Below are 27,419 nucleotides of genomic sequence, written 5' to 3'. Positions count from 1 at the left end.
AAGACTTGACAAATTGAAACTGCCAGCGACAGATATTAGACCTACAGAAGCAAAACAGAACATAGTCATTCTAAATATTGGTACTTATGAAAAATTAGACAAATACATATACAGCAAAGCAAACTTGAGCGAAATACTGTGCTTAGAAAAGGAAGAAACTTTTGATGTGGCCCACGGCCATCCATTCCTTTGTTGGTGTTTAACCTGTTGAGGACGAACTGATTTTGCTACAACAAGCATTTCCCATAGACACTTGCCCGAGTATACTTGGAACTCATCTTCAACAGGTTAAGTAAAGTCTCAAATAGAATATCACTCAAAAAAAGAAAAGAAAAAGAAGAACCATTATATTAGCATCTTTGGATCTACCACTTTGGACATGGTGGGTATATTCAGGAGTGTGGGATGGGTGGGTGAGTAGGTTGAAGGAGTGGGGGGGGGGAGCATAGAGGGCAGGGGTGGGTGGGGAATGGATGGAGGGGATAAGTCTGTGAGTATCATAAAAAAGGATACGAAGGTATTTCCCTTGCTTGTGAGAAGCCAGCGTCCAGGTGGCGTCATTGAGGAAACAGACGCTCGCTCCTTTCAGCTGTAGGAGGCGTGAGTCCGGTGGATCCAGCTGAGTCAGGACAGAAAATAAACAAATGTTAAATCTGATCTATTTTGGTATGGGAATATGCTTTTACCCGTATTAGAAATTTCTTTTTTTGTGTGTGAATTTCATATATAAAATACATGAAAAATTGTGAGGGCATGACATCATCAGCTTGCTCATTTGAATATTCATAAGGACTGGTCAAGAAGCGTTTTCTGAAGAAAGGTGAAATTTCAAAATGTCACATCTGATTTTTGCCACTTTTAGAACATTTTGTAAACAGAAATAATAACAATGATAATGATAACAACAACAGCAATGATAACAACTGTCACAATACTTTATAATACGGGGATGTACTGTAAAATGAGGAATGTTTGCGTGCTTTTGATTTCGTGAGAGCCAAGATTCCCGAAATTACAATGCACTGGAAAGTTTTTGTCTACACTAAATGCATTGAATGTTAGCGGCAACTCGCGAAAATTTCACACCATGAAAAAGGCCGTCTGCTCCAATTCGCATAAATTTCATGCCGCGAAAATATTATGTTTCACAGTATGCATAGTTACATCATGTTGAAAAAAAAAAAAGCTCACTGTGCACACACCTGGAGATTCCTCTGGGAGGTCACCCATCGACCTCCGATACCCAGGGTTGAGATGACCTCATGTTTCTCAGGTAGTGACCTCTTGCTCTGGGAGATGTCCCCGTTGGGAGACTGACCAATCTCTTCCACCTCGTTAGGGTACATGGTCACTGTGAGATTTGAAGCAAGGAAGACACAAAGACTTATCATGCCACAGTGGACTATGGGATTGGATCTAAACAATGCGTGATGGCAGCTGTGGTTAAAGGTGCATGGTCCTGGTGTTCTAGTCAAATGTGTACGCGGGCGCACGGCGCAAGTTTCCTATAGAAACCTATGCTATCGACTCCTATTTACCGCTTTTGCTGTGGCCCACTTTCCCCCGAGTCATAAAAAGTCCAATCCACTGTGGTCAGTGGTCCGATCACAGTTCGGCTCATGATTCAGCTGAGGGGGATGACAGCTTTAGCACACTTCTTTTGTGATGTCATAATAAGAAGCATATATGCACGCACCCTGGCATTGCTACACACTGTGCGATGCGCAGAAAAGACAACGAAGGCAATGTTACTTAGCAACACCTACGCGCTTTACTCTTGATGACAGCTCAACTTCGGTAATCTTCGTATCAATGCTATCGGTGATAGGCAGTATCAACAACAGCGCCCTCTGCACTACTGGGACTATGCACCTTTAACCCGGATGAGTCCCGAGTATACTCTGACAGGTGCCTATGGGAAATGTATGTTGTAGCAAAATCAGTCTGCCCTCAGTATTAAAGTAACTCATTAAGTAACTCCTTCCTTCAAGTAAAGTTTCCCTTTAACAACTAATGTAAATTTTTTTATCTCTATTTGTTCAAAAGTTTGAATAACGAATCTGTACAGCCTCACTGCTAGGGGCAAAAGAAGATTGTGCAATACTGTCATCTGGTACATTGTACTTCTTTCTTCAAATGATTCATTTCATCTAGATGTGTAGGCCCTACACTATGTATTTCAGAGAATGATAAGCTTTTTCAAGCCATATCTGATATCTTTTGGAATTTATGGATGATTTTACTATGTGTGTACGTGGTGAAGATATTGCAGTACTATACATTTTTAGATTCATTAAACCATATCCCTGTACATTGTGGTAAATACAATATAGGTTGTTTGTTTGTTTGTTTGTTTGTTGTTGTTGTTTTTTTGGGGGGTGGGGGCAGTTCAATGGAATAGGACTCCAATATTGACAAGTACTCTTAGCCATCCAGCAACCAAGAGCTCCAAGAGAAATTTCATATATCACAATCAATTAAGTTCAGATCAATGGAGTAAAAGAAATCAGGTGATGATGATGGCTTCATTATTTCAGACCTAAAACACAAAAGGTTACAGGATTTGGGAGTTTCCCCTGCTTTCAAAGAAATAATAATAAATAATAATTGATATGATTTATATAGCACCAAATCCACTCTGTAGAGTGCTCTAGGCGTGAAAGGAAGAGAAAGTGAAGGAGGTAAAGAACATACAGAATTCAAAATAATGAGTAATCAAAAAGAGGCCTTAAACTGGTGAGTTATAGTGACATGCTACTATGCTTTTAATAGGGGTGACAATGTACATTCAAATTAGCAGGGCAAAGGATAGGCAATCAACTCACAAGATTCTTTTAAAGGAATTGGGTGCAGTTTTGGTTGAGATGGGGCTACAGATTTCCACTGCTTTTTTATGATAATTTTTTAAGATAATGAGAAACCTCTTATGAAATATGAAAGAACATATATATAATTAGAAGAGAAATTCAACGCTAATTTGTTGAATATTGACTGAGATATCCAACACAAAGCAATCCTAACAAAAGGCGGGACCAAACTTTTAAATATCAAAATGGTCTTGTTTAATTCATTTTGGATATATCTGCCAATTCAAAACCGACATTCATCAAATAAACTTTGAATTCCTCTTAAAATTACATGGGTAATTCCGTGAAGTTGGGGCACAAAGTGTGACATTTTAGCATAACTCAATACTAATTATGCTATACATATATTGTTTATAGGCTTTACATTTGTATTGAGACCATACATTTTCGTGGAAATTTTGTGCCATTCAGACTCAATTTTGATGAAGTTATTTTAAAAAAATGTAACGGTGTCCTGTAGCATCGTGACGTGTCCATGTAGCATCGTGATAGTTAAAATCTGGTCCTAAAAGACAAATTAATGCAATTAGCTTGACCAAAATTTGATATAATATGCATAATTACTAGATTAGTCAGATAGCTAAATATCTTGAACTCTCCTTTCTACAGTTTTACTTTTACAAGAAAATTACACAATGTGTCACTATGCTACGCGGTGTCCACCAAATGTCACAAAAAAGGACACCGCGTAGCATCGTGATACATTTTGTAATTTTCTTTTAAAATCAAAACTGTGTACAGGAAATTTGAGATATTTAGCTATCTGACTAATCTGGTAAATATGCATATTGCATCAAATTTTGGTCAAGCTTAATTGCCATAATTTGTCTCTTAGGACCAAATTTTAAAATATCACGATGCTACATGGACACGTCACTATGCTACAGGACACCGTTACATACTGTTTAATAACTTCATCAAAATTGAGTCTGAATGGCACAAAATTTCCAGGAAAATGTGTGGCCTCAATGCAAATGTAAAGCCTACAAACAATAAATGTATAGCATAATTGATATTGAGTTATGCTGAAATGTATTTTTCAAATATCACGATGCTACATGGACACTGCCCCAACTTCATGGAATTACCCACATTCAAAGTCATAAAGTGGTTTCTATTACAGCATCTTGCAAAAAGTTTAAGGCTGAATCGTCATCTCAATCAATATACCATCCCTTTAAGCCCACATAAAACCATCAAAGTCAGTGACATCGTCTGTCAATCATTGTTAAAGTACTATCTACAATTAACAAAAGACATTGAAATGGTCCTTTTCCTCTCAACAAAACACATTGCAGGCAAACATCCAAGTTATGCAAGGTCACGGGGAAAGCACATTCAATTGTCTTTTGTTCACCACGTAATAGTACTTAAACAATAACTGACAGATTGTGTCATTGACAGAATCTTGGTCTGGCAGGTTTCTCTGCAGATATATCTGAGTAATCTGAAGAAAAGTAGTAGAAAACTTGTCATAAATACAGAGACTCCAACCCCAAACACCTTCTGATCTGGAGATTCTCCCGCCTGAAATCCCTAGCAAACGGGAGACTCCAAGTTGATGTGTGCGAAGCACAAAGTTCCTAGGGTTCTAGATGCTCTCTGGTGCTATCTAAGGCTTATTTTTTCAACATACGGTAGCAATATGTGAGAAATCCTTTCCAACGGGAGACACAGAGACAGGGCAGGAGAAATTAAATCTCAAGCGGGAGGAAGGGAGATTTTGCAAAAATTTCGGCGGGAAATCGCCCGTCGAAAATGGGAGAGTTGGAGTCTCTGTAAATATATGTCATGTATTCAGATATATTGCCAGATACATGTAAATGATATAGAGGGTATCATGAGTCAATGCAAGTAAACATGCACTTGCATTGCATAGTTCATTTTAATAATCAAAAGTCAACTTGCAGATGGTGTGATGTGGCACTTTAAAGCATGTAAACGAGTGCATGGACAAAGGGTAGTGAACAACTCACTCTTTAGGAGCGGTCAGACTGACACAGGATCGAGAAGTTTAAGAATGCGATCTTCAAGATCTCAAAGTTTTGCCAAGGTGACTGCAAATTTCCCGTAAAACATTCCGCAAAACTTCCCCCTAAACTTCGCACTCCAATTAGGGATATTTTCCCCCTGTGCCGCTCCAGCCAAACTTCTCGATCTTTTGCCAGTGTAACTGCACGACCAAAGATCGTGAAGACTTCACGATCTTAAACTTCTCAATCTTTTGCCAGTATGACTGTGCCTATTGTGCAGCAAGTTTGAAAAAGCATGCACTGCAATGTGCAACACAGCACCAGGAAAATCATTGAATGTGTAGCCCCAAATGTGCCATGTACATCCATACAGGTTTGTTTGAAGATACATTTCGCTCAATGCAATTCATCTTCAACCTGAAATAGTTTGGCAAACTGGAATGTGAACAGGTGAGAGACGCTAGTAATGCTTGATCAATTTTGAATGAAGTACCGGTATTTGCCATCATTGCGTGCAACCGAATTTGACGTAGAGGCTAAACTGATACAAAAACACATACTGGAACTTAATTGTTTCTGGTGGTTTATCAGTTGCAAGTATTAATGAGTTATAGCATTTACCCTCAAGAAATGAAGAAAACATCAGATTACAAAGGGGAAACCTGATGTTAAATTGCTATCATTCAATAGCAACAGCATAAAAATTATTTGACTCTGACAAACATACATAATGTAGATAACCAAACATATATCACACATTGTAGAAATAGTTAGTATTCAAATTAATTATTCTTTATTACTATTCTATTCTATATTGCTTGGTATAGTCTAGTGGCTATGACACCTGTCCGATAATCAGGAAGCTATCAATTCAAATTCCTCCCGAGTATGTATGCACATAATTTTTATCATGGTTTAATATATTACTCAAAAGCACTGAATAATTGGTGTGTATTACCAGCAATAAAGGGCAAGTTGTCAGTCAGTTCCAATATACCACAGGTTCCCCCCCCCAAAAAAAAAACAAACAAAAAAACAAAAACAAAATGGGACCCTCTGCAATGATAACTTAAACAAGAGACCCGCGGGTCTAGCGCTCACCTGAGTATCGCAAGTTCACCTTTCACGCAGTCACTAATCTAAATTATTCACAGCTCTACCAAAATTTGACGAGGCATTCTCAAGTGGAAGATGAAAATGTACAATAAGGGCCCAATTTTTTCAAGATTCCTTAATTTGGGGGAATTGGGGCCCCCTGGGGCCCTCTGGGTGGGGCATGGTGCCCAGTTTGATAAATTGAGATCCTGACCACCTAGGGATGCTACCTGCCAAGTTTGACAAAAATCCATCATGAGGTTTTCAGGAAGAAGATGAAAATGTACAATTCAGGCCCCCATTTGGACCCTTCCAACCACCCCCCCCCCCCCCTACCCCCAAGAGGGGCACCCCTGGATCTCCTATGAACAAACTTGAAACTACAGTCATTAATGTACTCACTCATAGTATTATCTCAGCTCTATAACTTCTGATTCTAGAGAAGATTTTTAAAGATTCCTTCATTTGGGGGGTTTGTGCCCCCTGGGGGCCCCCTGGGCGGGGCATGGTGCCTATTTTAACAAATTGAGATCCTAACCCCCTAGGGATGCTACCTGCCAAGTTTGGTGAAAATGGGTCATGGAGTTCTCAAGAAGAAGATGAAAATGTACAATTTAGGCCCCATTAGAACCCTCCCCCACCCCCCTCCCCTGGGTCCCAAGGGGGGCACCCCTGATTCTGCCATGAACAAACTTGAAACTACAGTCATCAATGTACTAAGTCATAGTATTAACTTAGCTCTATCACTTCTGGTTCTAGAGAAGAAGATTTTTACAGATTCCTTAATTTTGGGGGGTTTGGGCCCCCCTGGGGGCCCCCTGGGTGGGGCATGGTGCCCATTTTAACAAATTGAGTTCCTAACCCCCTAGGGATGCTACCTGCCAAGTTTGATGAAAATCGGTCATGGGGTTTTCAAGAAGAAGATGAAAATGTAAAAAGTTTACGCACGACGCACGACGCACGACGGACGACGGACGACGGACGCCGGACGAAGGGCGATCGCAATAGCTCACTTGAGCCTTTGGCTCAGGTGAGCTAAAAATAGAGAATCAATCCAAATACAATTTCCTTATTACCCACATCTTTGTACAGAAAACCCCATCTGATTTGCTTCAGTGGTCAAAAAGAAATTAGGATCTTTGTAGAGCATGTCAGGAATCCCTTCCCTCCAAGTTCTGTCAATATTGTGTTCACACATTAATATGCAGCTCTAAGAGCACCGAAGTGCTAAACTTGGAAGAATCAGACCCACCACCTGCTTTATGACGATCCACATTTCTCTGTGACCACTTTATAACCAAATTAAATGGGGTTTTCTGCAAAATATACATGTAGGTCTATTAAAGATGTTATATTTTTAGACCCTGAAATAGCATTTAGGCAGTTTAATCATATTGAAAGTTATCAATGTGGAAATCAGATTGTATTTTTTGGGGACATACTGTATGGTATTCATTTATCAACAGAACCACTCTTCACTCAATCAGACTGACAGTGCGCTGTCGAAGGCATTCACGCACTTTACACTCCAAGGTTCCGCTTGCTTTCAAACATGACTTGTCACGGTACAAAAGAAGAGAAATCAAACACACCCACAACACAAGTAAAAAGACAACCTGCTCCACATCAGACAATACTCACAAACAAAACTTCATACCATTTCAAGAGCTGTCACAAGAGACATAAAGGGAAAGAAAAAAAAGAAAGAAGTAAAGGAAAACGAAAGCCCACATATTTCTGCCGGGCTACGGAGAGCTTGCAGCATTGTTTGTGGAGTTCAAGGTCGGTTGCACGTGTCGTACATAAAACGTAAACATCCATCGACATTAAGACAGGTTGACAGAAGGTGCATTTTTCAATAGAATTACCGTAGCATTAAATATCACAGTATTTTGTTTACCACAGTTCTCACTGGCATACTACATGTACCACCGTATCAGATACCGTGTTGTTTCAGATGGTACTGTTTTCATTTACCACTACAATACCACGGTATTTCTGGCATGAAAGTACCTATGCATCTTTGAGATAAGCACTGTGTCTATGCATATCTCCTTTTGGGGAAGACAGCAGGTGTATCCGTGCAGTGCGGTGGGTGATATCGCATTACACGATTCACACCGAAAACTAGCTTGCATATTTCATGCAAAGCTTGAATTACTGCCCTATAAATACCATAGTATTAGCGATATATTTCACAAGGTACTATGCGATGCATTTGCATTGCACATTCTGAAATAATGTTCATAATACCAAATGTGACCCGCTACAACAAAATGATCCTAAAGTCAGGCGAGGTCAATTATTTGAAAATTGCATGATATAATCCCCTAATCTTTCTGCTTTAAATTGATATGTAACACATTTTATAAAAATAATCGGCTGCGGAGATATCGATGTCACTGTTTCGAGAAAAGCGCCCTAAAAGTCTTCCTTTCGACGCAATCGCGATCAAGGGACACGCAAGTCAGTTTTCACCTCTGGACAATAGAAGGTAAGCCCTAGCAACCCCCGAAGAGTTCATTCAAGCACATCAGCGTCGGCGGTCTCCTCACCAACCAATCAGTGACCACGATGTGAGAAGCGGCTAAGCATAGCGCACCACGCCCGCACGCACCAGTCGACTGGGCAGTGTGCGAGCTTCACGCTTTGGTTAGCAGCAAGCAGCAAACTGCCCAATGAGATCACGCTGGTCGTTGTTAGGGGCGAAGCCTATCTGTGGCGCTCAATCCAAATTTTCGAACCAGTTTCTGCACCGTTGAAACGCAAAAAAACATGGCTCAGCAAAACGCTATTTCTTACTCTTTCCTTTGATCATTTTGCTTCAAAATTTCGACAGATGATAGAAGACATGTTAGACTCCAATAATATATCAAAATCAGAAAATCGTAAGTTTTGACCAATTTTAATGCTCTGACTTCAAACTTGATTTTCGCGGCTTCAACCTTGCGGACCTTTAGGACCTTTTTGTTGTAGCGGGTCACAAATAATGTACGTTTTTCACTGAAAACGTGTATGAGCCTGGAGAGGGAAGTAGGTACTGAGCTCATTTTTTTTTTTTTTTTTTTTTAAGCCGAGAGGTTGGCATAGCTTTAGTTGAGATGGGCTTCAGGTTTCACATGGTTTTTGATGCTGATTTTTTTTTTAGATAATGAGAAACCTCTTACGATATATGAAAGAGCATAATAGTTCTAAGAGGAATTCAAAGTCTATTTAATGAAAATTGGCTTAAATTTGAAATGGCTGAGATATCAAAAACAGAGCAATCCTAATGAAAGGTGGGATCCACCTTTCATTTGGATTACTTGGCTTTAATTGGTTTTGGATATCTCAGCCATTTCAAAACCAATTTTCATCAAATAAACTTTGGATTCCTCTCAGAATAGTATGCCCTTCAACATTTCATAGAGTGTGTGTATCTCACAAAAAAGTTGAAAGCTGAATCCTCCTCTCAACCAATACTATACTATCTCTTTAAGCTTCCATCTTGAATGAGCATAGGGATTATCTGCAAAAGAAAATATTCACACCTGCACACAAAGCATCATTCACACTTGGAACCAGTACGCTTGAAATTTTCTGACAATATGTGGAGCTTTGGAGGTTACTTTATTAAGAGGTTATTATATCAAGCACCAATCTTGAATGGATGGTGCATTATCCAAAGGGAAGATCTCCATACCGGAGCATAACATATCATTCACGCTTGGATACAAGATCCATTCAACATGATGGAAATGGGCCACAACTACATCTTGTATCTCTAAAATAAGGTCATCCACACTGAAAATAAATGGAACTGCACCATGTTAGAAATCTTTTGACTCGGTTGCCAAGCTTCTGTGCCCAAACAAGGCCACGGGAAGGAGGAAAAAAAAAATCATGGAGAAAAGTAACTCACGGGAGAATGATTTCAAGAAATTTGCTTGAACTTTGCAATTGTGATTTTTGTAGTGAGAATTCTCATTGCAAAAAAGCCATTAAATCTTGCTCATGTGATTTCAGTACTACTACCTGTGGCAAACTGACAAATTGAGAATGAATCTATAGTAATAAAGCCAGTCAGGCTATCGAGTACTTCGCCTATTGTTGTGCTGCATGAAGCCTGTCTAACCACATTTACATGGAAGTTACCATGCAATAATTTCTGCAGGCTTACCCAAACGCAGAATTTATTTATTTATTTATTTTTTGGTCCCATATGCAGGGGCGGATCCAGGAATTCTGTAAAGGGGGGGGGGGTGCAACTAATATTTCTGGTGCCACTTCCGAGTTTCATTTCATTTTTTTCTTTTTATTTCTTTTGTTTTTAACAATAAATAAAGGGGGGGGGGGGCATGCGCCTCTTGCGCCCCCTCTGGATCTGCCACTGATACGTGAACGTGCATCACAAAACCAACAAAAAGTCACACTCACTGATTTTGCGTGGGTACTCAAAGTAGGTCAAAACGGTCAAAATAGTCAATAATGAGTGTCTCCTAGTTTCTGAAAGAGCAATACTTCTTCTTTATAAGTGTAAAATTTTGGATCACAAAATGAATGGGGAATTGTGTTTTAGCAGTTTTTTCCTGTACACCTTTTTTGTGTAGAATTGTGTTATTAGGTGTGTCTTAAAGTCCCCTTTTCATTTCTTGAAAACCCTTTACACACTCGTTACTTTCAACTCTGATGATTTCGTACAGGCTAATGCTACTGCTTTGAAATCTTTATCAGTTATGGATAGAATGTGTTAATAGAGCATGAAGTCATGGATAGAATGTGTTAATAGAGCATGATCAAGTACAGCTTAATCTGATAATCCCTTCATTGTTGTTGCCATGGAATTTCACAGCATTGCAAGGAGCACAGCCTGGTACAAGATTAGGAGCTTGAACAGACCTTATACACTTCAGAACCTCCTTTCTCAGTACAGACTTTTCCAGCATGTGTGCTTTATTTTCATTATTTGATAGGTTATGAGAGTCCATTTGAATTGAGTTATGTATCAATTCAAAGATTTAAATCTGTTCTTTCAAAATCTGCTCCTCATAACTAAAAATCCACATATGGTGACTTTTTGTTGGTTTTGTGATGCTGGATGTCACGTCCCCACAAAATTGGAATCAGATTTTCACATCGATAGCTTTCAATATGATTGAACTGTCTAAAAGCAATCTAAGGGCCCAAAACTATAACATCTTACCAATGATTTGGTTAAAGGTCCAGTTTACCTTTGGGAGCAGTGATTTAAAAAATGTTAAAGATATCACATTTGATTCATATGTGTAGGTCTGTTCTGTCATAAAACATCCTACCATAAAAAAAAAAACTTTTTGCAATAAAGCCTAAAATATAAGGAGATATCAGTGTTTTTCTCAATAAACCGTAACTGTATACGCTTTAGTCTGGAAACATTTTTATTATAACTATTGTTTATATTTTGTGTATTTAACAACACTTGACATCCATTATACGGATTCACATTTTTACAGTGGTTGTTTCTATTCCTAACTCACATTTTAGAACAATTTAAAGCACTAATGCAGGGTTTTTGTTTCATCTGCAAATGGTAAATTATGCCTTTAAGTGGTATTAAACAGAGAAGTGTGGATTGCGTCAAGGACATGGGTCTGATTTTTTCAAGTTTAGCACTTAATGCTCTTGGAACAGCACAATGTGTGACTCAAAGCACACATAGGGTTGTTACATTTGAAGGTGCATGGTCCCGGTGTTTTAGTCAAATGCGTACGCGGGCGCACGGCGCAAGTCTCCTATAGAGACCTACGCTATCGACTCCTCTTTAGCGCTTACGCTTTGGCCCACTTCCCCGAGTCCGAAGAAGTCCGATTCACTGTAGTCAGTGGTCCGATCACAGTTCGGCTCATGATTCGGCTGAGGGGGATGACAGCTTTAGCAAACTTCTTTTGTGATGTCATAATAACAAGCACATATGCACGCGCCCTGGCATTACTACAGACTGCGTGATGTGCAAAGAAGACAACGAAGGCAACGTTACTTAGCAACACCTACATGTACGCACTTTACTCTTGATGACAGCTCAACTTTGATAATCTTCATATCAATGCTAACGTGATTGGCAGTATCATCAACACTACCTCTGCACTACCGGGACTATGCACCGTTAAGAATCCTGGGATGAAGGGCCACACCCTGGTATCTCCTACCTCCATCATCAATGATGCAGTCCACACCCAGTCCTCCGGTGTCCTCCAGGCACTCATTGAGGATGGCAAATCTTTTCCTCTCACTCCTATCAACCACGTGAGCTGGAATAATAAAAACAAATATTTAGAGGAAAAAAACAACAACGTAGCTATGATAGTCGATGTAATAACAGAAACATAATTATACTGCACATCATGACTGTCAGAATAATGTTCCTGAATCCACCAATAAATAACTATGTTCTGCAGGTCTAACTTTCTGTAATACAATCAGCAATACGTACAGACAAACACCTAAACGCTCACCCACACAGCATACACGTATAACTCATGGCTGGCGGAACAGGGGGGCTCAGGCCCCAACACTTTTTTTTTTAATTTTTGCACCATACAAAGGAATACATAAGGTGTCACCGCTTTAGAAAGAAATAGATAGAAACCTTGAAGTGTGACGCATTGGCTTTGCTCTAGCAGTTAATGCCTTCTTTTCTTTTCCTATTTTTTCCTTTGTTTTTTGTTTTGTTTTGTTTTTTTGCTTGTCAGCTGAAGAAGGCCAGAAGTGGAATGAGAAAGATGAGCTTCAGATTAAGACAAGGAGTTCAGATTTTCATGAAAAATTTGGCAAAATTGAATGAATCATTGCACAGACTGGGTACCAAACTCATCCCTCTACTTCTCCTATACCCACCTATCTCTGGTTTGACAGTCTCCAGCACCATTCTCGCTGTCTCTGATGAGGCAGTGGTAATGACCTTTGACCCCCACTCTTGGGCCAACTGTACTCCTATAAAGCCTGCAGGCTAAGTTAAAAAAATCAACATGTCACATTACATACCACTACAGATTCATGACACTGTACAAGGAGCAATTAATAGAGATTGTTGACTGGAATTTTTTTTTTCTTCATCAATATCTATTCACTCCCATTCAAATGATACCAAAAACAACATTTCAAGTTGGTATTACTGTACAATTTTATGGAAAATGAACATTTGCTTTCAATGCCCTAACCTATGGAATAATTTACCCCAGACACGACGACTAATCACTGAAAAATAGATTCAAGTCTGCTTTGAAAAAAATTTGTGTACGTGAAACTCGGTACCATCACTGCCATTGGAATTGTATGTTTTTGTATTTCCTTTCCATTTTTTTGAGCACATAACGTGTAGGCAAATTATCACTAAAACATGTGTTATGTGCTATATAAGCACTGCCAATTATCATTATTTATAAAGTTAACATAAATAACTCCTTCAGTAACATTTCTGCACTAATTGGAAATAGAAATTGACAAAGACAACCACTGAATCATGAACCAGATGGCACTTGGTATATTTCTATGACTAGATACAACAACAGCTATATGTTTATTTATATCATTCTTATTTTTTTTTTTTTGAAACTTTACAGTACACTGCCTATCTTTGTCTCACCTAAATTGAATCAGCATATTGGAACATTTATTTGTGATGCTCTAATGTCACATCAGGGCATAAAAATAATTCCTTAGTCTTCCAAAGCCCAAAAGGAGGAAGTATAAGAAATGTCAAAATTAGCTTTGTTCATTCTTATCATATTTGTTTATCTTTCAACCATGTCACTTTGTTTTGCAGGATTTGAAAAAGAAACATGTTTGACGTCTGCGGTTTTGCAGTAACATGGTAACAGGTCTCAAGTAATGCAAAGTACCCTATTAAAGGCCCATTTCATCAACAGGCTTGAAGTTATTCCATCTTGTAATAATTGCGGCCAGCTGTGTGGTGGCAGTCATATATGACACAACAGATCAGTGATAGTTAAGTTGCTGAGCACTGTAGTAATCATAAATGTCACACTTTACAATTGCAGACAGCTCCATAAAATGGATGTCAGACCTTAAATTATCAGTATGAAGAGACAAGAGATGAATAGAGGAATCGAAATGGAGATGGGGGTGGGGGAGTGGTGCCCAGTGACCCACTTTGGGCCGTACAACAGAGAGTCTGAAAGGGATAGATCTATGTCATTACATCAGATGCTTTGCAGAGAATCTGAAAGAGGTACCAGAAGTTTTAAAGTGTGAAAGGGGTCCCTACCCGAGCTCCATCCATGATGAGTACTGTCTCTCCCCCACAAACGTGGCCCAGGTACCTCAGGGCCGTGTACATCTTTACCCCTTCCCCGATGCATGCTGCCGCTGCCTTGTAGCTGACCTTTGGAGGTTTACTGACTGCACAGAACACAAACAGAAACAAAAAAGAAGGGGGGGGGGGGGCATCATGAGAGGATCCACAGTGAATATATCAAACAGTCAACACATTTCAAAACATGTTACACTCTGAAAGCAAGCATAAAGCTGACTGGCGAAGTGGAAAACCTGCCGTGGGATCGATGTTAATATGCCAACCAGGGGCCACCTTGAAGGGGGTTGCTCTCCGCGATGACCTTATCTGAGGGGGCCGTTCACACTGCTCGTGAAAAATCATGCTATGATTGCGAACATCACAATTTTAGATATACCGTGACATTTTGCTGAAAGCAGTGAGGCAACTGTGCCAAAATGTGTCCATTTAAAACATCACTGCAAGAATTGCAGAAGCAGAATGCCATTTTTGCTCAATTTGGAAAATTGCGATTATAGCTGTTCCTTGACTGCCACTTGATACCGTATATGCCACATCTTTAGCAAGTCTAAATTTTCACGAATCAGGATTTCACAACAATTACGTGAGTGGTAAAATTTGCGATTGTGGAGTAAAATACTGAAGAGAAAAATCCATGTGTGAACATCATATTCAATTCAGGATCAGAGCTGATATTTTTTGTGTGTTTTTAAATTCATGAAGTTATAGCACCGGACTCACAAAATTGGCAAAAATAACAACATTGCAACAAATTTGGCGTATACATACAGTATTTGATTCCAGTCCTGCTAACACAAAGAATGCAGGCAGCCTCCTGGGCTATTCTTTAATCATAATGGAAACAGCGTGCAGCATACTGCCAAGCAACTTATACGTACACATCACTGTGGCAGAAAACTTTATGGTATAAATTTCTCACTTCACAATATTTTATCTTTTTTTCTGTGCAAATTGTGATTTCTCTCATTAAATGGTACTTCCAACTGATATTCAGGCCTCTTGTTTCCCGGGGCACAGCTTTCGACCAATGAAGCAGATGGATGCTTTCATGGTCAAAGGCACCACTGATGCAAGCTTTGACTCTGTTGGTACGCTTCATTCCTTCAGCGTGAAATTCACGGAATCAGAGAATTTTTTATTTTTTTTTGTGGGGAACAAAAGATCAAATATAATGCCTCTGGCCCCCACAGAGGCAAAGACATTAAAAAAAAAAAACAGATTTGACATACTGCATGGTTATACGACTAACTTTTTCATTCACAGTTAACCCAAGGTGTGTACAATGTAGGTGCATGAGCCAAAAATTGCCTTGAAAGCCTGAGTAAGTCCAGATTTGCCCTCATGTCATGCATTCATCTGTAAAAATATTTTTGGCTGAGTTGAAACTGCAGTCAAATATCTGATACTTGATCAAAGGGAATATCCAATCGCTTTTACTTTGAAATATACTCCCAGAAATTTAACAGCCTGGGCCAAATATGTTTCACCACATCGTGAATGTGTAAGTCTTGATACAGATCTCACATTACAATTTTATGTCACAATGATCACAGGTTTGGTTTGAGTATGTATGCCCGTAATTTTTTATCATGGCTACTACTAAAACACTGAATAACTGGTGTTTACTACTGTCGATGTAAACAATCTAAACAATTTGTCAATCAGCTGCAATAAAAGCAACTCGCCATCAGTACCATTAATTTGAACTTCTGTCTCTCGCCGTGTGTGAGAGAGTAACAATTCATGCACGTAAAGGATCCTGATTCATTTATTCATCACAAAGAGCAGGGTGTTTAACACGGCCGTGAAGTGGTCCCGCCTCACAACCAACTGGACCCAATGGAAGACCAGCTCTGAATATGGGCTATCCAGACATCTTCTCAGATAGAAATGAAACAAACAAACAAACAAACAAACAAACAAACAAACAAATAAACAAACAAACACACAAACAGAGCTGGAAGCATTCTCAGATTCGCATTCTCGGTATTTAAAACATCGGGCAGGTGTGAGGCACAGCATGTGTACTGCCCGTGACAACCTGAAGCTCACAGTGCCACATGTATACACCGCACGTGTACCAAACTGGGGTGGGGTGTAATAATCTTTAACCTTCTACAGTATGTGCCCTGGTGCTTAGCTTCAACATGCCAAGCTTTTTCATCGGCATTCAGCAATACATTCACACTTGACCTAGACCTTGTTTTGAGTGCAGGGCTGGGCCGAGCCCAGCCTCAATCGCGGTACTCGGCCCGGCAATTCTGTACATTTACAGTGGAGGGCTCGGCCAGGGCTAAACTCAAACCTTTCAATATTTTGTTGTAGTTTAATTCGCTCTGTTCGTATTTGAGAAACAAATGATTATTTGGGAGCGCGGCGGAGCATAGTGTAGAGGCGCTGGCGCGGGCTGTTCGTGATGAACAAAGGGCTTCAGTTTTTTTACAGGGCGAACATCATGCTCACAGCTGCTCTTTCCTTTTATTGGTTATCTGTTTTCTATGCACAAGAATGAAAAAATGCAGACAACGACGAACGAAACGATGCAGAACAGTTACAATGATTCGATGATAAGTTAAATCTTTAAACAAAAGTTTGGAAATGCTACCTTTCCTTGTTCTGAGATGGTAATGATGATGATTCTATAGCATGTGGCCGAAGAAATTTGCTAAATGTGAGGTTTCGACATCATGTCACAATCTTTGCACTTGTGGGGTCACAATTTGGAGCCACATTTGGCCCAGTTTGTGTTTACAGTGAGAAAATTTATGGGGGCAAGGCCGAGCCCAGGCTGAGCCCGGGCCAAGACTACTGTACCTCCAGAGCTTGGCCAAACGCACGACCATTTTGGGTCCTGCATTTGGCCTTTTGAGCATATACAGCGAAAGGAAGGCCAGGCTCGGTCCGGGCCAAGCCCGGCCTTTTCACTCACTGCAAATGGGGGTCCTAGACCTAGATGGAAAGTTAGCAAGTCCACTCATGCGTACAAAATGTGCCCCAAAGTTCACCAGGGAGGCCATGATGATCCACAATAGAGATTAGGAGGATTAGGTAATCTCTTTTTGTTGGCTATTAGTTTTCAGACATCTGATAGGGCCCCATTTCATAAAAAGGTGATATGATAGCAACTCTTACTGGAATGGCAATTGTCATGTTAACGACAAGAATCCAGCTTCCTGATTGGCTGTTGCTTTTGGGAGTTGGCATTCCAGCAAGAGTTGCCATCCTAATATCTTTTATGAAATGGGGCCCTGATGAGCCACTAGGCGAAGTAAGCACTCCAGTGTTTGCAAAAATGGGTGAACAAAGCGCAGTTAAAGGTTTTAAAGTCTGTGTAGGCTTGGATGAGCTGGAATTGTCACCCCGATAAGTTCATCCAACGATGTCACATGAAAAAATGAAATAAAATTGTTGTGAGTGCCCATTGTGTTGGGCATGGGATTAGGTTTGTGTGTGACTATAAAGCATATCGTGTTGTCTGTACATATCCCCCAGACTTTGGCAGGTTATCAATGGAAAGAATGTTGAGTATCATAGTGCAAATCTATGTAAGATATTCTAACATCTCAAGTATACATTTCATATTATAGTTCTTTCACTTCTGTAGGGTTCTTTGTCCTACTGTGACATCACAAACTGTTGTTGTCTTTCTATCCAGTGAAGGTGGTATACTGGTACTGAAACTTTTAAAAAAATGAAAAAAAAAAAACCCAACTATTTTCTGAAATGCCAACTTCATAACATTAAAAAAAAAGCTAATGGAATATGGTTAAAAAATAAGATTTTTGAGAGGAAAATAAAATCTTCTTATCTTGACATCACAACTAGGCCATTGGCACTGGGCCAGTATAATGTCTGAAAAATGTTTCCCTGGTATCGTAGAACAAGCAAGTAAAATGTTGCTACTTCATCAACATTGATGAGAAAATTGTAAAGCATCCACATATTTCCTGTCCATGTAGGCTCATCATCCAACATTTTTTTAGTGGTTGCTGGAATTTAGTAAAACATCTTTCTATGTGATGAAGCATTTTCTCCAGTTTTCTGCAGTTTATAAGGGCTTCATTTTTTTTTTATTTGAAAGATGAAAAGTTGTACTTTCAAGAGGCGATATCGCATTATCGTATATCACTCTGTTTATTGTACTAAACACAACTATTAAAGGACAAGTTCACCTTCATAAACATAAGGATTGAGAGAATGCAACAATATTAGTAGAACACATCAGTGAAAGTTTGAGGAAAATTGGACAATCGATGCAAAAGTTATGAATTTTTTAAATTTTTGTGTTGGAACCGCTGGATGAGGAGACTACTACAGCTTGTGAGTCATATGCGTACAACAGTATAAAGAAAATGTAAAGAAAAATTCAACATATTTTCACTTTTTTCGAATAATAAAAGAGCACTTGACTTGACTCTTTCTAAAGGCAGGGGGAATAATATTACCCATATTATTTGTTGGTAACGAGTCGGGGGAATGTGTACTTTTTGCAAACGATGAAATTTTGTGAAATTCGCTTTATATTTTCCTTATATTGTTGTACGCATGTGACATCTAAGTTATTCACACACTGCAGTAGTCTTCTCATCCAGCGGTTACAGCACAAAAACTTCAAAAATTCATAACTTTTGAACGGACTGTCCAATTTTCCTCAAACTTTCAATGATGTGTTCTACTAATATTGCTACATTCTCTCAATCCTTATGTTTATGAAGGTGAACTTGTCCTTTAAATTGTATTGTTTGGCATCTCTGCTTTTTGAACGGATTGTCTCATTGTCCTCTAACTTCACTGATCAATATGTTCTGCTCATACTGCTGCTGTCACTTACTGTAAAAACATGATATTTTTGTGGCATGAAATTTTTGCAAATTGGAGCCGACGGCCTTTTTTCGCGGCATGAAATATTCGTGAGTTGCCTCTGACATTCAATGCATATAGTGTAGACAAGAACTTTCGTGTGCATTTTAATTTCGCAAATCTTGGCTCACGAGAAATTGGCGAAATTAAAATGCATGCGAATGTTCCTCGTTTCACAGTAATCCACACACATATATTTTGAGGTAAGTTCCCCTTTGTAGTGGCTCCATAACCTGAAAATGAACTTTGTGTCATGGAAGAGCACTTAAAAGGTATCCTAAGATTTGTCATACAATTTACATCAAAGCAAATTTGCCATTTTCTCTACAACTCTGCTCTTTACATGTCCAGGGCGGTAAAAATCTATAAGAGTTTGTACATCGATTTGAAAAACAATGTTTTCCCAAAGTAAACATATGTTGTTGTTTCAGAATATTAAAGTGGCACACAGTGGGTTTACGCCATGGCACATAAAGAGTTAAAACACTGCTCTTCCATATGTCACAAAGTTAATTTTTTAGGGTATTGACACACTTTAGACGTGGAACTATGCATCTCTTATGAATTCCCTGCTCTACTTGTCATGACAACACCGGATACGAGTAACGTCATACAGAAAACATCCCATGGCTGATCACACATACAATATGATCAGGATGATCAGATTGACAGCCTCCATCGCGACCATTATTGGGTCTGTACTATGAGGACCTAAACAAACTGCTCTATTCAAGTTTGGGGGGCCAGGAGGTGCCTGATCCTTTTTTCGAAATATTGTTCTGGAACAAAACATGACAAATATTCCATGCATTCCCGAGTACAATCTGTGAGACAAAATAAAGCAATAGGAATATCACAGACATTTTTTTTTTTCTGCCCACACAACAATCTTGTGACATGGTGCCTTTAATATGCCTCACCATCAGAACTTTTGAAGGGCACTAGGAGATCAATACCCTACTTAGAGCCCCGTACTAGGAGGACATCTGGAGGACACGCCAGACGAAAATAAGCGTTTTTTTGCTGTGTTTTTTTTTGGGTAAAAACAGGTCTTTTCGTTTTTGTTTTCAGGTCATCTAGCAAGGGGTGGGCATATGTTCCTATGGAAACCAGCCGGTACTGGTGGGTGCACGTTTCTCCTCGAGAGAGCCGGGCAGTTCCTTGTGCGCACATATATATGCACACTCTGCCACAAACAGTGCAGGTTTATACCAGAACTGCATGCCGTGTTCATGCCGAGACCGCTTTAATAGAGAGTCCCTTCATCTGCGGTAAACATGGCACAACCTTTAGAGGTTGTGCCGGACTCGTGCTAGGCTGCCTAGAACGACATTCACGCCAGACTCACTCCAGACTCAAGCTTTGTGCTTTGTGCCGTAACCGTTTAGAGTACGTCGTCTGAGGTAAACATGGTGCAACTTCTAGAGGTTGTGCCCTCTTTTCGAGGACTCTAAACGAGGTATAAGGCTGTCCCTTGGCACTACATGCAACACATGTATTACAGCAGTGGACGTTTTTACTTATCTTTGTATATATTTCTCATCGGCACATCTGACATCATGACTGACACAGCCTCCGTGTAATAGTTATCATAAATTTGTCAAGCGTCTACTGTGCATGTTCTGGCTATGGTTCCACGACATTTGCTCCTGCAACAATGGCTCCCATGAAATATCTGCACACCAAGCCAATCATAAATTCTACCAACAGACATGATATGCTAACCCTAATCCTAATCCTCACAATCACATCAAACTATAAAACCTAAAACCCTATTCAACCCTACAAGTCCATGGAGAAATTAAGACGGGAGCAATTGTTGCAGCTGAGCAAATGTTGTGTCACCAATGGCTACACCAATACAGGGAAACTATTTTTCGTTCAAGTTACGAATGTAATTAGAATCGGAACAAAAATGACAATCTTAAAGATAATAAAAAGTTTTGGTACCTCAAAAGCTTCCCTGAATTTCCTTGTCTTGGTCTGTGTTTCGGGTTAAAGTACGTTGTCTGTGAGAATTACTCGCCCCAATGTGCTCTCATGTCTTAGTAATCATGCAATAATGGTTTCGTACCAGAGCAGACGCTGTACAGTGTCGATAAATATTGTACGAAACCACTGACTGCGACCAGCAGCGTGCAGCCCATTGTACGCATAGCTAACTGCGACCAGCAGCCCCATACGCACAGCATAATGGGGCTTCGCATTGTAGCATTCAGGATCATGACAGAATTAGTATGGCGGGTAAATGTCAACTTAAAATCCAAAAATTTCTTCAATTTGAAGACTTACCAATTAAGTTGAAGTATTGAAAACAGGCTTCGAACAACGTTTGGTTCTGCCAATAGTCCCTTTCTGTTCGAATTGATGACTGAATGTGACTCGTTCGAGAGGACCTTGGGAGAACTACATACACTGGATACTATGGCCAGCACATGCGCACACAAACATCTTATCCGTTCATGGATTTGAAATTTGTGCGCATGTGATGTGTTCGCAGGCACTGGCTGTAGTATTCAGTGTACTGCATGTAGCTCTCCTAAGGTCCTGTCGACCGAGTCACATTCAGTCATCAATTCGAACAGAAAGGGACTATAGGCAGAACCAAACGTTGCCCGAAGCATGTTTTCAATACTTCTTAATTGGTAAGTCTTCAAATTGAAGAATTTATGGGATTTTAAGTTGACACTTACCCTGCGATACTAAATCTGTCATGATCCTGAATGCTACAATGCGAAGCCCGATTACGCTATGCGTATGGGACTGCTGGTCGCTATGCGTATGGGGCTGCTGGTCGCAGTTAATTGCATGATTACTAAGACATGAGAGCACTATGGGGCGAGTAAGTCTCACAGTGTTAGTTATATGAAAGGTACTTTAACCTGGTTTGGTTTGTGTTTCAGGTTAAAGTACGTTGTCTGTGAGAATTACTCGCCCCAAAGTGCTCTCATGTCTTAGTAATCATGCAATAATGGTTTCGTACCTTGGTACCAGAGCCGACGCTGTACAGCGTCGATAAATATTGTACGAAACCACTGACTGCGACCAGCAGCGTGCAGCCCATTGTACGCATAGCTAACTGCGACCAGCAGCCCCATACGCATAGCGTAATGGGGCTTCGCATTGTAGCATTCAGGATCATGACAGATTTAGTATCGCAGGGTAAATGTCAACTTAAAATCCCATAAATTCTTCAATTTGAAGACTTACCAATTAAGTTGAAGTATTGAAAACAGGCTTCGGGCAACGTTTGGTTCTGCCTATAGCCCCTTTCTGTTCGAATTGATGACTGAATGTGACTCAGTCGACAGGACCTTAGGAGAGCTACATACAGTACACTGAATACTACAGCCAGTGCATGCGAACACATCGCATGCACACAAATTTCAAATCCACGAACGGATAAGATGTTTGTGTGCGCATGCGCTGGCCATGGTATCCAGTGTATGTAGCTCTCCCAAGGTCCTCTCGACCGAGTCACATTCAGTCATCAATTCGAACAGAAAGGGACTATTGGCAGAACCAAACGTTGTTCGAAGCCTGTTTTCAATACTTCAACTTAATTGGTAAGTCTTCAAATCGAAGAAATTTTTGTATTTTAAGTTGACATTTACCCGCGATACTAATTCTGTCATGATCCTGAATGCTACAATGCGAAGCCCCATTACGCTATGCGTATGGGGCTGCTGGTCGCAGTTAGCTATGCGTACGATGGGCTGCACGCTGCTGGTCGCAGTCAGTGGTTTCGTACAATATTTATCGACGCTGTACAGCGTCGGCTCTGGTACCAAGGTACGAAACCATTATTGCATGATTACTAAGACATGAGAGCACTTAGGGGCGAGTAATTCTCACAGACAACGTACTTTAACCTGAAACACAAACCAAGACAAGGAAATTCAGGGAAGCTTTTGAGGTACCAAAACTTTTTATTATCTTTAAAGGTGGGACTGCCCAATATCAGAGTGATTTGGCAGAAATGATAAACACAAACAGATTTTCTTTTTTTGGGGGGTGGGGTGGCAAAAGGATCAACGGTATTAAAGAACTCTGTACTTTTGACTGAATGTATCTTGTCCTCACCATACATTCAGCTATTAATACCTTATGGTGATATTTTTGGTATCAAGAATAGAAACATACATGTACAGAACGATGACCACCATAAAATGACAGTAATGAGGGATTAATGCAAAAATAAGAGCAAGCAAATATTTTTGCTTGTCATATGTGCAGTAATGTCCTGATTCCGCGATTCCGGACTCGAAAACATGTGAAATTCATCTCACCCGGTCGAGCGTGCAAGATTACTCAGGTTAAAATATCCACTTTTACAGCATGAGAGATTGTGCACTGTGGCCAGTTGCTCCTCACGCACACTATGAGTTACAAATATCTTTTGAAGCACTTAATATAAAGCAATAAACACACAACTGTTCCTTGCTACCTCCAGTGTACTATTTTTACAAATGTGACCCACTACAACAAAATGGTCCTAAAGTCGCGCACGGTCGAAGCCGTGAAAATCGAGTTTGAAGTTAGAGCATAAAAATTACGATTTTCTGAATTTGACATATTATTAGAGTCTGACATGTCTTCTATCATCTGTCGAAATTTTGAAGCAAAATGATGAAAGGAAAGACCAAAAAAAAGCGTTTTTCTGGGCCATGTTTTTTGGCTTTTCAACGAAGCAGAAACTGGTTCGAACATTTGGATTGAGCGCCACACATAGGCTCCGCCCCTAACAACGACCAGAGTGATCTCATTGGTCAGTTTGCTGCTTGCCGCTAACCGAAGCGTGAAGCTCGCACACTGCCCAGTCGACTGGTGCGTGCGGGCGGGTTGCGCTATGCCTAGCCGCTTCTCCTGACATCCTGGTCACTGATTGGTCGGTGAGGAGACCGCCAACGCTGTGTTTGAATGAGCATTTCGGGGGTTGCTAGGGCTTAACTTCTATTGTCCGGAGGTGAATACTGACTTCCGTGTCTCTTGATTGTGATTGCGTCGCAAGGAGAACTTTTAGGGCGCTTTTCTCGAAACAGTGATTTTCCAGACGTCTTGACATGCTCTCTTTTAAACATCGATATCTCCGGAACCGATTATTTTTATAAGACATGTTATATATCAATTTGAAGCAGAAAGATTAGGGAATTGTGTCATGCAATTTTCAAATAATCGACCTCGCCCGACTTTAGGATCATTTTGTTGTAGCGGGTCACAAATGTATGTCACATCAACATCTCTATCTGGTAAAACTCTGTATGAATGACAATGGAAATGTGGTCACAGTATCAAGCCACTGAATAGACTTTATCAAGCACTTTCATCAGGTGTTTTTATTCTCTGTTTTTTGTTTCGTTTTCTCCCTTTGGGGAGCACAAGATAAGGGAAGGGCAAGGATGACTTGTGATACCTGAACCACTACAGCCAATGATCTTTCTATTTTTAATTCAGGCAGGAAAGAAAACACTGAATATAGGGAAGAATGTTTGGATTCACCGTAAAGGTAACATTAAAGATCCCCATGTCTGACCTTGCCATTCACACTGCAGTGAAAACAAAAAACAAAACAAAATATCCAAAAGTTATCCCAGTCAGGAAAATTTAAGCCGTTTTTACACTTGTGTTTCTTAACCCCGTACTTTCTCTGACCCAGGACTATCGTTAGTCCCGTACCAATCTTTTCATCTTTTTACACTCGCCAATTAGTCCCGTACTAAGCTCTTGTCCAGGGCTAAGGAGAAAATCAACATTTTTACACTCGTATTTCTTAGTCTGGTACTTTCCAAACCACATGAATATTCATGATTAAGCTGTCCACTGTACACGTACATGCATGCACCGGCAGCACTTGATTTCCTTGTTTCTGATTGGTCAGTGGGGGTCAGACTTCGTCTCCATCACTTAGCCCCAAATTATTTTTTCGTTCTGTTTACACTCGCTCGCAATTGCGGTGCTAACCCCGCTATTTTGCAGGGCCAGATAGTATGGGACTTTCGGTGGGGCTAGTCCAGTACCAACGGTGGGGCTAAGGCCCCCCCCCCCCCCTTAGCCCCACCGTTGGTACAGGACTAAGCAAAAATTTGCAAGTGTAAAAAGCCCTTTAGATGTTTCAGCCAAGTACTGTCACAGTAGAACATGCATGCACGATTGCCTTGTCAGTCTGCTGCATATAAACTGTGGCATTCATACAAACAATAGCCTCGGAAGCTAGCTGCATGTTTTGTCTCCGGCTTCTGTGAAGAATGCAAACATCCGGTTGACGTCGCGTGACGATTATCTTAATTATTCTGCAACAAGAGTTGTTACTCCAAATTGGCGCCGCAAACTGCACGCAGACCTAGGAAATACGAACCCTGGTGCGCAATTTTCGTGCAGCAATTTGTTCCTTTTTTTTATTTTGGTGCAGGAATAACTTTTTTGGCAAAATTATCTTGAAGACATCAGCATTTTACTCAGAGGGAAAATGCAATGCAAATGCACATTGACTTGTACTGATTCATAATACTGTGATCATCACTTATGGGGCCAAAAGAAAAATGTGCCCTATGTCTTTACTCTGTCCGCTATTTACTATTCTGATTACTTGGATATGTTCACACAAAAAAAAAACCCAACAACCCAGAAAACCTTCCAAACCAAATTCTGTCAATGACATCATCTGTCAATCACTTGTAAAGTACTAATATGAATAGTAAAAGACATTGAAATGCATCGTGCTCTGGACTGAGCATAACTTGCACGTTCCCTGAAATGATTTTTTTTTTTTGTTAGACATATTAGTAACATAGAAATCACCAGACTCTTGCTCAGTTTAGGGAAAGGTGCATTCCAAGGTCTAGCTTTGTTCAGAAAATAACACGTTTTAGTACTTTAGCAGTGATTGACAAGTGAGGCCATTGACAGAACATTAGTTTACTGTAGACAGTTTTATTTGTGGGCATACCCAAGTAATCTGATCAAAAACACAAGCACTTTTAATGACACATATTCACATATTATATTCATTTTGCCACATACAAGTAAAGTGGTGTTGAGAGTATCATGAACCAGCACAAGTCAACATGCATTTGTAGTACATATCGTTCCTTTGATGTATGGAATGAACTGCCACAAAAACAACAACAACAACAAACAAACAAACAGAAGTATTCTCATGAGATAATAACAACAACATCAACATATTTCACAGTAAGGAAACTTGCATACTTTGAAGTATAATCAGAGAACTTAACCCAATTCTGTCTTTGAATAATGTTTCCGCAAACTTAAAGTAGGATGACGCTGTGCGGTTCAATGGTACATGTAGCTTGGTGTATTTTCCTTCTGAAAAGAATGATGATCTATTCATTTGACATTGTGTCTCAGAACAAAGGTACAAATCATTGGGCCATATCAGTCTTTAGACACTGATACCGAGTCTGAACACAATGTGCCAAAAGCACGTAATATACAGGAAACCTTCGACAGTATACTTTTAATAGCAGGTTTCTGCTAGCATTTTTACTTGTAACCGCGCTTCAGTAATTCCCAGTTCTTGTAAACAGTTTCTTGATGCAACATATATCTCACTCTGTTTATTCGATTCTCTCGTGACAACATGCCCCTGCAAAACCAGCAAAATGTTGCATACCATCACGTAACATATCATTGTGTAACATAACAGGATGTAACATGCGAGGTCTGATCTGATGCATTGTGGGCAGAATTTTACCTAGATTGTACTCCTCGAGAAGGCAGTATTCTGCACAGCCTGCGTACTCTGTGTCCAGTGGAAGAACGCCGACCACATCATCTCCCACAGCAAACCGTGTGACTGCTGAGCCAACTGAAACAGTACACATGCATATAACCAGAGAAAACACAAATTTAATCCAATTTCAAATACCCATCAACATGAAATAATATGCCACATATATAGAGCTGCACATAGATGAATATATTGATCTACAATAGGCAGGTATATGGGTAGAGACATATGAATAGATATATAGATAGATCTAGATAGATAGATAGATAGATAGATAGATAGATAGATAGATAGATCATAGATAAATATATAAATAGATAGATAGATTGATAAATAGATAGATAGATAGATAGATAGATAGATAGATAGATCTATATAGTTGAATGGGTGCATGGATGGTTGGCTAGCTAGATAAAAGGTTTTATTGGTAGACAGTTTGATGAACAGGAGTTGATAAACAAATTCATGTAGATAATAGAGAAAAATATATAGACGGATACACAGATTATGGAGAGTTTTAGATAGATATATATTATAGGTATACATCAGGCGAAAAAGAAAAAGATAGAGAGGCAGATGACAAA

General features: G+C 39.8%; 1 protein-coding gene across 1 annotated transcript in view; it reads right to left on the bottom strand.

The window, feature by feature from the left end:
- The window catches only part of LOC139708150 (quinone oxidoreductase-like protein 1), a 69,964-nt gene that overhangs the window by 36,876 nt on the left and 5,669 nt on the right, over positions 1–27,419 (bottom strand). The window contains exons 3-8 of the mRNA XM_071620126.1: positions 26,800–26,913; positions 14,178–14,311; positions 12,788–12,899; positions 12,100–12,201; positions 1,203–1,351; positions 514–619 (exon numbers count right to left, since the gene is read on the bottom strand). Of these exons, the coding sequence (XP_071476227.1) occupies positions 514–619; positions 1,203–1,351; positions 12,100–12,201; positions 12,788–12,899; positions 14,178–14,311; positions 26,800–26,913 (717 nt within the window). The remainder of the gene's footprint in view (positions 1–513; positions 620–1,202; positions 1,352–12,099; positions 12,202–12,787; positions 12,900–14,177; positions 14,312–26,799; positions 26,914–27,419) is intronic.

This window comes from Diadema antillarum, unplaced genomic scaffold (genome assembly GCF_040938485.1).
Source record: "Diadema antillarum isolate AM-2024a unplaced genomic scaffold, OU_Dant_1.0 seq00001313_RagTag, whole genome shotgun sequence".
Classification (NCBI taxonomy): Eukaryota; Metazoa; Echinodermata; class Echinoidea; order Diadematoida; family Diadematidae; genus Diadema; species Diadema antillarum.
Note: the sequence above shows the minus strand (reverse complement) of the source record. Positions and strands in the feature narration are given on the sequence as shown.